Genomic DNA, 15,273 nt, shown 5'->3' with positions numbered 1-15,273 from the left:
AAAACGATGGCAAAATTGCACGAATTACACTTCGAATTGCTTCCTTATCCACCGTATAGTCCAGATCTGGCCCCCAGCGAGTACTGGATATTGGTTGATCTCAAAAAAATGCTCGACGGTAAGAAACTTATCTCAAATGAAGAAGTAATTGTTGAAACTGAAGCCTATTTTGAGGTAAAAGACAAATCCTTCTATAAGCACGGCATCGAGAAGTTAGAGAAGCGTTGGAATGATTGTATTGCTCTTGAAGGAGATTATAATGATGAGTAAAATCGATTACTCTTATTGTCTTATTGACTGATGTATTATTATTTACTTCTTGACAAGCTATAGCTTTCTTAAACGCGATCACTTTTGCTTAAAAAAATATTGTAATGATCAGGAAGTCTGTAATATATAGATTATTTTAGTCCCTTCGAGTATGATGCCAACTGATTGCATGGTGGGTGTGCTCGTCAGATTGAATGAATTAGGTTATTTATATTATATTAATATTAATTATTTATATTAATGACTTTACTTCTTAATAAATTAATCACTATACTTTTTGGCTTTAATAAAAAAAAGTTGAAATAAGCAAAAGAATATATATAAATAAATTGTATATATAATTTTTTAACTTTTTTAAATTTTTGAAAAGTTGGTCTAAAAGTGATTTTATAAAAACTTAACTGAAAGTTGCACTACTTTTATAGTTCAAAGGATAAGATTCTTACAAAAACATCCATTCCATACCGGTGCTTTCATTTTGTAGTTTTTGTCCAATTCTAATAAACACAAAGTTGGAAGGCCATAAACAATGCTGTAATGTGACCAAGTGACATAAAAATACAATAAAAATCTAACAAAAGGCGTGGTCTCGCAGGTGCAATTGCCACAATGGCAGTTGCAACAGTAGCTGCCAGATTTGCGTCAAGCACTTTGCTGTTAGTTTCTTTACGTTTATGCATCAAGTGGGTCTAACGCCACAATTACTTTGCCTTTGTGAGAGAAAAGTTGCTTTATTGTAGTTGGTGACATCTTTTTCATTGTTGGCATTAGTTTTTGTGTTTTGTTATGTTGATTGTTGTGACGTTGCAACAAAGACGCTTACTTTGTTGCTTCATTAAGTAATTTGACTTTCATTTTACTTTCTCTAAGTAGCTTTCTATTTTGCTGGCAAAGTAGCGTAATAAAGTAGACCACAGTGCAACATTTCTTACACTGACATACTGACAAATATACGTATTTTACAATATAGCACATGGAGCATGACTTTGTGCAACATTTCTGTTATGAATCCGTGTTTTCTTCTGCATTTAATTTAAAAAGTTTAAGGAAAAAATATTGCAAAACTTGTAAGAAATGTGTTTAGATGCGTTTTGTGCGTGGTCAGAATTTTTTGTGCAACATTGTAAGCGCTTAAAAAATTTGTTATAACATAACATGTGCCAAGAGATAAAATAAAGCAAACTAAATAAACATACATATGTATATATGAACGCTACAATAGAAAGGGGTAAAGGGTAAAGTAATTGTAAAAGTTTTTAAAATATAAAAAGTTATATATAGAAAAATACATTGAAGGTTTTTGGTATGAATATACATATATACATATACAAAGAGAATATTGTATAGTTTTTGAAGACAGATACAATCTGTTATCTGTTCTTTTTTATTATGAACATTTGATTATAAATTAAATTGAAATCTTTTGTAATATATTTATATATATAATAAAATATATATTTATATAAAATTAATAAATAATAAGTATTAGATACAGTCTATAACTCAAATTTTCTATAATTCGAACTGAAAAGAGTGCAACAGGGTTTTAGAGAGCAATTTATATGCAGTTCTGCTTCGATAAATCGAACTTCTATAACTCGAATTTCTCTATAACTCAAATTAAAATATTGTCACGTGCCTATAGGAATAAGGGAAAGTGTGTTCCATAAGTCGAATTTTTGCATTAAGTATGAATCTCTGTGGTTTCGTTACAGTCCAGAAGGCAGTGTTATTTTATTTCAGGTACTTATTTACAATATTTACATGTAATGTCTGAACTATTCATATGCTCGAACGAGATGTTCGAACGCGATCTTCAAGTTGTTAGGGGAAGTCCCTTTTTCCAAATCCAATGTTTAAATTTTTCTTTTTTATGTTGCTTCTTTGATCAAAGCAGCAAGTCGCTGGCATTTCTGCAAATGCATAGAATTGGTATTTCTTCCCCTGAATATTACCTCTAAATTGCAACCGCTTGATCAGGAAGTAATTTAAAATTTTAAGTGTAACTATCGCAATAGATTCGTAAAAAAACACTAAAGCCTATAGAAGCAAACAAAAAAAAGAATATTATACTTATGGATTGCATAAATCATAATACAAAAGCTTGAGATATTGTTGTAATTAATCAGACGATAGCGCATTGCTTTAAAAAGGTTGTATTTGGCTAATTTTCTTTATTGGACGAACAGGACGAAATTTCTAAAAGGAACTAAATTTCTTTAGTTTTCTTGAATAACATTGATGAAGACCATAAATTGATGGGTCAGAATTATGAAGCGTTGTTTAAAGTAAATAAAATAATTTCCAATGCTACTCTTAACGATTATATTGAGCTTGACAACGAAATTTGTACATCAAGCTTTCCTACATATGACGATATTATTGAACATTGAAGCTCTAAATTAGTGAATATGATTCTAAGCGCAATGGAAAGTGATAATGAGGGTTCGGTGGATGAAATTGTTTATCACCTTTCCAAGAATGAAGGAGAAGCCTCATTTAAAATTCTGAATTTTTATTTGCAAACGAATGATATTACCACTGATGATCACTATAAGAGTATGAATAAATTAGAATCTATTTTTACTGAAAATAAGAAAAAAAAGGTAAATACCAAACCCTGATTTCAAATAAATAAACATTTTAAAATTTAATTCTAGTTTCTTTCAAAAATAAAAAAAAAATAAAAAAAGTCTCCACAAGTCGAACCTTTTCTTTGCAAAATGGTACTTCGAGTTATGGAAGTTTGAATGTATTTATATATATATATATATTTGAAATATATAAAATTTTGTTTTTCGTTACTATATATTGTTTATGATTAAATTTAAAATTTGCTAGTATAAAACTTTTTTTTTAATTTTTTAATATAAGTAAAGTACATCCACTATCTGTCTAAAATTTTAAAATAAACAAAAATTTATTTAAATTTTTAAACGCTAATCAATATAATGTAAAATGAATCTTAAGTTGTGCTTTTTATATTTACTATATTCTCATTTTATTTGCAAAAAAGTCAATAAAAATTTTTTGTTTATAGACAAAATTAATTTAAAATAAACTTTAAGTGTTGAATAACACAATGAAAATTTATAAACATTTACAGTCATTAATACAATGTGTAGAAGTCAAGTTCAATTGCCCTAGTTGTAGGAAAAACATGTAAAAATAAAGATATAAAAATGTATAAAAATAAATAAACAAAGTTACAAAGGAAAACAACTACAAAACGATATAATAATAATAATATCAATATACAAACAAGTTTTAAATTTTTATTTCTTTACAGTGCTGAACGCTGAATGCTGATCATTGAATGCTGAATGCTGAAACACGAAATGTTGATGAATAATCAAGCAATAACAACATGTATCGGCAACATGTGCCAAAGCAATAAAATATCAAACTCATAAAATAGACACATAAAAATATAAAAAAAAGAAAAAAGAAAAAATTATATTAAAAGAAATAAAATATAAAAGAATACAAAAATGCAATATATATTTAAACATTATATGTTGAGAACACGTATAAAAATAATGTAAAACAAGAATTTTAAAAATTAAAATATAAAAAAAGAAAACCAGAAAAAATAACGCAAAATAACGCTGCATGTAAAAAATTATTGCAACATTAAGAAAAAGTGTTGAATGTAATTGAAAATTGTGTTGAAAATTTTCTTTAATAAAAATAATAAAAGTTTTCAACACATACATTTAAAGGAAATTTATACATATACGTGCATATCTTTCGTACTATTGCAAAATAAACATGCACACATTAGCCGACTGATGAGTGTACACACATGCTTACACTTCAATACCAAGGCTGCTCACTGCTGACTGCTGACTACTTGCTGCTTATGTTGCTGTTGCTGTTGGTGTTGTTGTTTCTGTTCCTGACTTCAAATAATTGCGTGTACGTGTTAACCTAACACACAGCCGCACAAAGTGACGCCTGCCTGTATGCAACGAAATGTGTTAATATTGTGTTGCAGCAACAGCGCTACATAAACTTTTCAAATTAAGCAAACAGAAACGAAACGAAGCAAAAAAAAAAAACAAAAACAAAGGAAGCGGAAATGTTCTCTTCGGCGGATGTAGCGAAAGTGCGTCATGTGGTGCAACGAATATTGGTGCCTTGCGTTTTTGTTATTGGACTGCTGGGAAATTCTGTTAGCATTTATGTTTTAACAAGGTAAGCGCTGTAATTGTTGTTGTTGCTGCTGCTGCTGCTGAAGCTGCTCTACTCATATATTTATATTTATTTTATGTTATTTGGTTTTTATCGTAGCATATTCTGTAATTCTTGTTATTGCTATGTCATTGTAGTAGTGTAGTAATTGCAACATGCAAAATAGTTAAGACTAAAGATGATTGTCTATAGTAAAAGTGCAACTAAAATACAAATATCTTAAGTACGTAATCACATTTACAAATTGTTTGCTTTAAACTGTTAAGCAAAGTTTACTTATGTGTACTATATTATTAAATCAGGATTTAGTTTTATAATAAAATTATTATCAAGAGAATTCTTAAGGAAGTCCATTTATGTTTTGTACTTAAATATATAAAATAAATTATACACTGAAGATGTTTCACAAAGTAGACCGAAATATAACTAAATATTTCTTCTTAGTATCCATAGGGTTCTTAGTATCTTAGTATACATAGGGCCGCAACTAAAAATTTAACGCAGTTTGAAAAGTGTAATTTTTTATTTTATTTTAAAAACCCAACAAATATAAAAACTAATTATATAAACTAATTATATGTTTGTCATGTCTACGTAAAGCATAATATTATTGGACCAATAATTAGGATATATAATAGTTTTAAATAACTAAGGTTTGAAATAAATATTCTATTAAATAAGTTAAAAAATATATTTTGCTTAAAATTTTCTAAATATTTACTATAATTTTGACAAGGCAGATGAGCTAGCTAGACTGGGCGTCTCTTCTATTGAAAATCTTGTTTCAGTCTGTGCTGCTGATAGCAGCAACCGAAAGCTGATTTATAATCACTTTTTGCGACAGAGAAATAGGGAATAAGCTTGTAGTTCCTCAGCAACCAGATCAAGAACTAAGTGGATAATTAACTCCAACTATAGAACCTCTTACTTAGTACATAAATGCAAATATAAAGTATATAGGTTAATATTTGTTTTAACAGGGCACCTGCCTGTAGGATAGCGTCAGGACAAACTCGGCCTATCCTGTAGTATCTTCTGTAGTACATGTTTAACTATGATTAAAACCAGGATTAAGCTTTTGGGTGCCTCCTTCTCTAATACAGTAGGCGTTATTTTTGGTATTACCGTTGGCCAGACACTCGCATTTATCAATGTTTCCGGCTGGTTCTAAACTGACCATTCTTCCACCCACTATAGCAAGGAATTGTAGCAAGGAATTCTTAGCTAATTAAGGAGTATTTGTGCTTCTCTCTCCACTTCACTTCACTTTAACTAACCTAACATTTACAAGGAACATTTAAACGACTAATGATAGCACAGAAATTGTTGTTAGATATGATTAGTGCATATCATGTTGAAAGGAATCGTAAACAAAAAAAAAAAATATTTGATCCATGGAAAAGTCTCAAATGCCAGTCGTTTGATATCTAAACATTGTGATTCTAATAGGTGTTCCCATTTGTCCGATTTGATATCGACAGACTATTTCCCGTGGAGCTATTTGAAATCAAAGGTTGATATCAAAATATAATAATATAAAAAATAAAAAAAAGCACATTAAATATATAATAAGATCCAATCATATAATCGTTTAATATACAACAAAAAATTTTATAGGGAATCTAAAGTAATTTTTTAGTTTATATTGTGAGATGTATGTATTATAGTATTAATAATAATTTATTATTCCTCCAATAATTTAATCTTAATCTTTAATTTTATTTATGATTATTATTTTGATTCTGAAATTATTTGTTAAAAATGTTAATTATTATTCTTTTTGAAACTTGTTTGTAACTTTAAAGTAAAGAACTGAAATATTAAAGTGAAACACTTGATTCTTTTCTAGTAAAGTTTTCTTGTAATTTATATTCTGCCACTAGTTTAATTAATCCTAATTTTTATGGATTTCAGGAGACGTATGCGTTGCACAACAAACATTTACCTGACTGCTTTGGCTATTACTGACATAATTTATTTGACAATGGCTCTGCTATTGTCCCTTCAGCACTACGAAAATGTACAATATTATGAATCATACTGGATGTATTACGGAACTGTGGTTTGGCTATGTGATGCTTGCGGTAAGTTAAGACTGATTTATGTCTATCTAAAAATTTTGAAAAGTAAGGTTAAATGCTAGAATTGTTTTTTGTTACTAATTATGAGAAATGAAATAGCTTGAATTAAAATTTGAAAAGATTTGGAATGATTCTAACTTATAGGAGTGTATACAAGGTGTTTTCATTTTAAAGATAATATAACAAAATATGAAACGTAATATCAGTCAAGATATAGAATGTAAAAAAAAAATCAATCTAAAAAAACACTGTTTGAAATATAAGAATATCTAGTAATAAAATAAATTATAAGCTAATATTCTTTTGTAAATAAAGACGTTTTACATAAATATATAAAATTTATTTGTAATTTTTTAAGCAATATAAAAAGCAAATATTATCTAAAAATTTTTTAATCACAAAATTCTTCTGTATCCTTATACTTCCGAAATTTTTTTTTATCAATTTTTTTTATTACAATCTGTCAGGTGTGAATAACATTAAGTAATATTTATTAATATCTGAAATATATAATTAAGATCTATATTAAGAATATATTTAAGATCTGAAAAAAGAAAGGCACGTATGGACTATGCCCAGTGATATATCAGAATATACTTAAAATAATAATATGTGACCTACATATACATATCTTAGAAGTCTCTCGATGTTTTTTTTCTCAGTCTTGTAAAAGTGTTAGAGAGGGACATCAGATGTGTAACCAATGGGTTTGGGTGTACATATATGTGATGAGCGTAGTTCTTTATAATATGAGTTATTTGTTTCTGTATTGTCGGAACACGTAGTTGTTTATGCACTTATTTATTCCTTATATACCAAGGTGCATTTGTGATTATTCGTAGTGTTTTAGATTAAACACGCTGGATAATTACTAGGTTTGAGTCAAATGCAGTATACCATAATTAGGCTCCATAACTCCATATAGGTTTTAGTAAAGTTTTGTATATAAGCAGCTTATTGTGGAGTGACAATTTGGAATTTCGCCTGAGGAACCAATATAAGTTTCGCAATTTGAGACCCAAAGTCTTACGCTTTTTGAATATGTGTGGTTTCCAGGTTAGTTTACTATCTAGATGTATGTCCAAGTATTTTGTTTCTACAGTTTATGGTAATTAAGTATTGTTTATTAAAACAAGCGGGAACATAAAAATGAAATACCCTTTATTTGAATAAATAAATAAATTTTTACTTTTGTGTGATTAATCATACTACATAAAGCAGAAAAACTATAAATGTTTACAAAAGAATTAAGGCATTTATAATTAAAAAAAAAGATTTAAAGAAGAGAATTTTTTTTTGTTATAATATTATAATGTTTCTTCTGAAAATCATTTTATTCTTATAGGTCTAATGTAATAAATTGGTTACTTCTTGGGTTCGTCATTTAAAGTTAAACCTATGCTTTGCACATTTTCATATTAGTATTCTTAATTTATAAACTATTGTCATATATTAATAAATATTCATTTTAATTTATTTTTTCTATTTTCTTTTTCTTTTTTCATACGCAATGTTTTTAACATTAAATGCTACCAGCTGGGCTTTAATTTTCTCTTTAATCTTGTTTTATTCTTTGCTATTTCTGGCTAATGCTTTTTAGGTTTTCCTGCCAAGAGTTCTAATGTCTTTAGAAATAAAGTCAATATGTAGCGTTTTCAGAGAGTTGAGCATGTATCATATACATATTAGGCTATACTTAAATACATGTACTTATTTAAGTCCGATTACATTTATTCTTACAATTGGTGATTTGGCATATACCATAATATTCTTTGTGATTTGACATATATTATAAGGCAGTGGCATAATAAGGATTGCATTGTGCCATAAAATATTTTTTGTCAAAATTTTTCTGTAATTCACTAAAATAATTATGAGATTCATTAGCAGTTTAAGTTATGTAAACATCCAAAAGAATTTACATTTCTAATTTTACAATATTCATATTATTATTTTTTTATTCCTCACATCAACACATTTTTTTTTTCTCAAACACAGGAATTTAATCTACTGTTTCTTTTTTATTTTGACTTGCTTCTACATTGTTTTTCTAAATTGCATTCATTGAAATTTATAGTTAATATTAGTACTAAAACGTACCAAGAGCATCACAATCTAAAACGCTTTTAGGGAGTTACAAACTAAAATGCTTCAAGGATTGCATAGAACAAACAAAGAATAACCTAAGAATTATTACAGGATTACTAACTGGTTACCGTAGATTGAATAATCTACAATTAAGACTGTAGATACTGTAGAGAAGAGAGAGAAACCGTATATCATGTGTTAGGGGAGTGCTTGGCTTTGATGCAGAATAAAAGAAACATCTAGGAGGGTATTTCATGTAACATAAGTATTTAAGACTAGAAGAGATAGGACCTATGCTGTCTTTCATTAAAGAAATCGGACTTGGAGAAACACTCTAATCCGACTAAGGGGCACAATAGATCCTTCAGATCGCAATATAGTGCACTGTACTAATGATAATAATAGTATTAAAATATAAAAATATATCATATATTTTTTTTTCTTAATGCTACACTCTTTTTTTATTTTAAAAAAGTTATACCTACTTTTTGATATCGTGGTGCTCTTTGATATATAGATTTTCTTATAAACATTATAAATGGTTACTACATATCAACAATTACTTAGTAATAATTATTTAATTAATTACATTTTATGGGTTGATAAAGTATTTTTTTTTAAATATTTATCTTTCTGTTATTTTAAATTCCTTTTAACTGTTTGTTTTTCGTTTCTTATCTTTCGCCAGCATACATTTCAATATACATTGCTGTTTGTTTTACAATAGAAAGATTTATTGCAATTCGCTATCCGCTCAAGCGACAAACATTCTGCACCGAATCGTTGGCAAAGAAAGTCATCACAGGTGAGTACTGGGAATTTTTTGCTGTTAAAGTTGACATGAAGTGTGAAAAACTAGGACTTTGACACGTTGTTGCATATTTACATGATGCTGTGTACTTGTGCAACAGAATAATTTTAGTTTTTTTTGTACTTCTAACTTTCGACTTCTATCTTCACAAACAGGCGTGGCGCTTTTTTGCATACTATCAACAATTTCCACAGCCTTCGAGCATGAGTATCGCAGCGATACAAAGCTGATTGATAGCCAAGGGGGACCCTGTAATTTAACGTTGATGAATGCAAAAAAGACATTAGACTTCGATGCGATGTGGCCGTTTACAGGCAATGAACCAGTAATAGAATCAGTAACAGAGGCAGATATTGGAGCAGTTGCAGCAATAGCAACACCAACAGAAGTTGGATCTAAAATAGAAACAGTGAAAATTAAACGCAACGCCTCAATTGATATGCCAAGTCAGCATGTGGTGATACAACGAAGAGGTTGGTTAAAAAAATATACAATTGTAAAGATAGTCAAAAAGAAAGCTTAGTAAAAATTGTAGTAGCAGTTATGGAAGTAAAAATGGTGGCAAAACGTTACTGAAGTCCATTTAGTAATTGAACTTTTTTTTGTTAAGATATGGGTAAGGGATTTGTACTTCAAAGTGTCGTTGAGCAAACAGAAATACACAAACAATCAAATGAGAAATAGGAAAAAGCAGAATAAAACAAAACAAAATATAGAAGAAATATTAAATTTACGAATACTGAAATTGGAAATTTTTTTTAGCTACAAAATGCAATGTTTTAGGTTTATTTTATATAAAGTTTTTTCCTTCACATATTTTTTATCTATAACTTTTTTTTCGTTATTTGAAATGTTAACATAGAATCAGCAACACATATTCCAACTACTATGGCAACGACGGCAGGAGTGAAAGCAACAACAATGACAGCCACAACAACAGCCGCACTTCTTCAAGTCAACAACCGTGACGATCTTTTGGATGCAGATTTTCTTGGAAGGGAATACATATCCGACATGTTGCATATGCAAATGAAAGATACGACGGAGAATGGGTATTTATACAAGGATGTGATTTTGGAGGGAAATGACAGTGTCAAATTTGACATTGCGGATTATTGCCGAAATGTAAGTGTGTACGTGTGTGACTGTGTTTGTGGTTGCGGTCGTTTGCGTGACTGCTGTAATAAAGTTACGTGATCAAATAAGCAACTCGAAAATTGTGTTGACATTTTCTGATTTCCCGATTTTCCATTCACGTTATTTCCTTTTGCAATTTCAGTATATCTCAATAAATTTTATTTCATAAAAATTTTTTTTTCTAATATTTCATTATTATTACAGGTGACTTACTTCAAGCGTAGTTCATCTAGTTTGCTTGATAATGGTTTATATACACGGATTTGGTATCCATTTACTCTATTTGTATTTGTACTCATTCCTTTATGTGTGCTGGTAACATTCAATTGCTTTTTAATTATGTTGGTCAGACGTTCCAAGAATTTACGTGGTGAAATGACAAATGCCAGCAGCATGCGAAGACCCAAGGTGAGCGGGAAAATAAAAAATGTGTAAAAAAAATTTGTTTTCTAAATTATTTTTGTCTTTTACTGATAACATTATTTAAAATTATATGGGTTATTCAGCAAGAAATTTTATTTTTTGTAACAAATAACTTGATTCTATTGTTATACGGCCAGCTTCACACTAAGGTCTCAATATCATTGATATTTTAACAAGTGACTGATTCACTTGTTAAAATATCAAGTCGACAATTCGATTCACATAATAGTTTTTGGTTAATCCTTTCAAATATGAGTTGCAAAAATATCCAATAATTTTGATGTTCAGGGTGCTCTACCTTAACTGATTATGAATCAGTTGAAGCTAATAAAGACACAGTAAAAAAATTAATTGATGCACACCTTCGGATAACAATTCGTGTGATCGCTAAAATATTAAATTGATCGAGTTTGATTGCTTAAACTTGTGTCGTTGGGGTGATGTGTGCAATGAGCTTGTCCTATTGGGAATAAAAACTGTGTAGTGCTTGACGAATATAATGCAACACCACAAACAAGTTTAGTAACTGGTTAAACGTAAGTTGCTCAAAGTCAAACTCTCCGAAGTCTTCTTAAAGTGCCATGGTACATTCGCACGAATGACATGCTAAGAGACCTTAGAATAGAATAGACGGTCGAAAAATACATAAGGGAGAGAGCACCGAAGTTATTTGTGAAAACCGACAGGCTGTCCTACTTAGCACTATCTAAACTCAGAATAATCACTATCCGTCATCGAATAGTGACTGATCATAGATCAGTCATCGAATAATCACGAAGCTTTTGAGGAGCACATAAATTGGTCAGTGAGAAGGGTGAGACTCTGGAGAAATCCCTCAGCTATCAAAGAGTAAAAGTGCTCAGATGCATTAACTCGGAAAAGGCTCTATATAAGATACAACTATGATGAGAAACATTACTACACTCACTATATTCCTGAAATTTGGTTCTTTCTGATTATTATTTATACTTGGATGTATTATATTATTTTTGTTATTGTCATTTTCATTGGAGACGAAAAAGATGTGCTGCTTCATGAAAACAATAAAAGACCACAAATAAGTCTATTAACTGGGTAAAGACTTTCACAACTTCGATGAGATGCACTACATCCACTATATTCTTGAAAGCTGGTCAGAAAATACCAGATTATTTATACTGGTATCTATAAAATTTTTTAAACGTTAAAAACTTTGTTTCAAACAAAGGTCAAAAATCAACCGAATCAGTTCAGTATCTAGGACAGAGTCAACATTTTATGAGAATGTAGTCATGTTACTGCCAGAAAGATGGCAAAAGGTAGTTTACTAGAATGTTCAATATATAATTCTGTTCAATATTTAGTTACTATTAAAAACCGTCGTGCATTTCCTGTTAAAAAAAAAACAAACTATCTTACTTGTAGTCCAAAGAAATTATAAACGGACTATAAACTAATCAAGAAATTCGAATATTTCCTAAGACCATTCTTGATGAGTACTTGGCAATACTCCGAATAGCGTTGTATGGTCAGCCAAATTTCAATAATTGAAATAAAATTTTTGTTGCTGTCTTTTCTTTGTTATTCGAATCCGTCTAACTTTTAAATAGTTTCTTTTCGTCATAAAGAAGCGTCACTCTCGGCAAGAAAAAATTAACATTGCAAATTACTTCACTTTTACATCATTATAGTCATATGTTATATAATAGAGAACAATATCTTGTACTCTATAATAACATATATATATAACAAAATATAATATATATTATATATATTTTTTATAATAATAATTTATATGAAACATATAATGAAATAATTTTATTTTTAATTTACAGCGTAAATCAAACATTTCTTCAGTGTCTCAGGAAAATCGAGTAACAGTTACTTTGATAGCTGTGGTATTGCTTTTCATCATATGCCAATTGCCTTGGGCTATTTACCTAATTGTTTTGGAGCATATGCAAATCGATGCGAATTTGCAGAAGATAATTGGCAACGTTTTCAATTTCCTGGCTGCCATCAATGCTGCAGCAAATTTTTTTTTATATTGTGTGCTTTCGGACAAATACCGGAAGACAGTAAGGGAACTAATAACAGGATATAAATATAGACCGCAACGCAGCATACACACAAATGCAAGTCAATATACGCACACAAATATGAATGCAGCGAACGGCAGTCGTCGATATCGTGAAACCACAACATCATTAGTAATAAAATGAGTTGTTAAGTTTTTGCAATAGTATAGTAAGCTTTCTAGATTATTAAATAAATATAGATAATATGTAATAAAATATTTTGTAATTAACAAGCACATATAAGTGGTTCTAAGTATACTATTAAAAGCAAAAAAGAAAAACAATTCAAATAATTTTAAGCAGTCATAGTGTAACCTAAAAACGAACTAAAAGTTAAATAAATAAAAACAAGCCAAAGTGCCATATAGTGATATTACAAGTAGATTAAATTAAATTTAATTATAATTTTAATATAATTATTTTATTACAAAAACTTTGATAATAAGATGATTACATTGTTAATTATTAAAATATAATGTGAAAATAATTGTTATAATTCTTTATAAATAAAAAATACAATCTAAAAATAAATTTATATGCTAATTATGTACAAAAATATTTTGATGCAGTTATTTAATTAAAATATAAACATATTACATCGCTGGTGCCACGTAACGTATGAGTAATTTTATTAAAATAAATTTTTCATATTTCGATTGTGTTTCACTTTTTATTTTTTATATTATAAAGCACACTTGAAATATTTTAATTCTATTACAATATTTTTAATTATATATATAAGTGACCTTAAAATATATTTATATAGTCAGTTTTTAAATAATTAAATTTTAATTTGAAATTTTAAGCTAGTTTGTGTGCATTATGACAGCAGTCAGTGCTAGCGTTAACCTCATTTAATGCCTGACATTATCATAACACAATATAAGTTTAAATGACCCTTTTTCACTGACTTTGGACTGCAACTGCTAATAAAAAGCCATAAACTTGTTCCTTTACTTTTCGAACAATTTCTCCTTTTTCTTGTGCGCAATAGAGCAAGCAGAGAGGCTATTAAGTTGTGTTTAAAATTGTAGCACTGAAATCTTTGCCTTCTTGTGACCTAAAAGTAAAATATGATTCATTTGTCATAAATATTAATGCTTTTTGAATTATTTTAAGCATGTTTGAAGTGCTCAAATGTTTCAGAGATTCCAAGCTTTATAGATTATGTATTTCAAAGTATGACAATTATTCAAATATTAAATGCGAGCTTAACTTAAATGCTACAAATCGCATCTGCAACTTATATCTATGAATAAAATGGTACAAAAATAGGTTGAAAATGTATATTTAATTATTAATTCTATACTTACGAACAGTTATGTTAAGTAATTGTATGCATTATAACCTTCCGAACCTTTTCTAATTCATTTATATAATATATCATAGTATTTTTATACTTAACAGTCTTAACATAAAAGTACTTCAGAGATATTAAAAAAAAGAATATGAATTGTTTTTGTTGCTAAAGAAATTTGCAGAACATATGTTTTTTTAATGTAAAATTATATCCTTTACATTTGTTGTCCTCTACATTTAGTAAACATATCAGAAAATATACCTATGATTATTATATTAATTACATTATTGAAGAAGTTAATGCCCTTTGACAAGAAAACCCTTTCTTGTTAAAATAATTCTTGGATTTGATAATTTCTAATTATAACCTTCTTTTATATTGATTAAAGTTATTTCTTAAAAACAATTTGGTAAATATTTTTTAAAATAATGTTCTGACTATATAATTCATATCAAACTTTTTGTATGACTGATTACTTATTTATGTTTTTTGTTGTATTATAATGAACGGTATAAGTACAAAGATTAAACAACGAATTATCATTGTTAAACGCTTTTGCTGCCCTAGTCCTGCTATGAGAATAATTAAAACTAACGATATCAGTCTATATATTAAATTACTATTGTCTAGTAATTCGTTGACTGAGTTAGGTCTTAATAATATATGACGATGTTTCTGTAAAAAAGGTATTTGAGATGCTAGTTAGAGAAAAGGTCAAACCACTCCAGTACTATTCTTCCTGAAATAGTTTTGAACGTAGGCTAGTACCATATTTTAAATGAAGTTATCAAGTTAGGTGAGCATTAACCACACTAAATGTATGAAAATGAAGGTGGATCCGCAGAATAAATAAATAAGTAACAGAAAAATACAAAACGAAGATTAGTTTGCCATATGCATTTATATGATATA

General features: G+C 28.6%; 1 protein-coding gene across 1 annotated transcript; it reads left to right on the top strand.

Annotated features, from left to right (window-relative positions):
* Window positions 1–3,921: 3,921 nt before the first annotated feature.
* Window positions 3,922–13,490, top strand: LOC119670039. Its single transcript, XM_038080140.1, has 7 exons — window positions 3,922–4,467; window positions 6,379–6,548; window positions 9,322–9,438; window positions 9,600–9,917; window positions 10,307–10,569; window positions 10,786–10,989; window positions 12,819–13,490. Exons 1-7 carry the CDS (start codon window positions 4,352–4,354, stop codon window positions 13,203–13,205), a joined length of 1,575 nt encoding a protein of 524 aa, XP_037936068.1. The 5' UTR covers window positions 3,922–4,351; the 3' UTR covers window positions 13,206–13,490.
* Window positions 13,491–15,273: the final 1,783 nt, after the last annotated feature.

This window comes from Teleopsis dalmanni, chromosome 1 (genome assembly GCF_002237135.1).
Source record: "Teleopsis dalmanni isolate 2A chromosome 1, ASM223713v2, whole genome shotgun sequence".
NCBI classification, from domain to species: domain Eukaryota; kingdom Metazoa; phylum Arthropoda; class Insecta; order Diptera; family Diopsidae; genus Teleopsis; species Teleopsis dalmanni.
The sequence above is the reverse complement of the archived record's forward strand: the minus strand, read 5'-3'. Positions and strand labels throughout refer to the sequence as shown.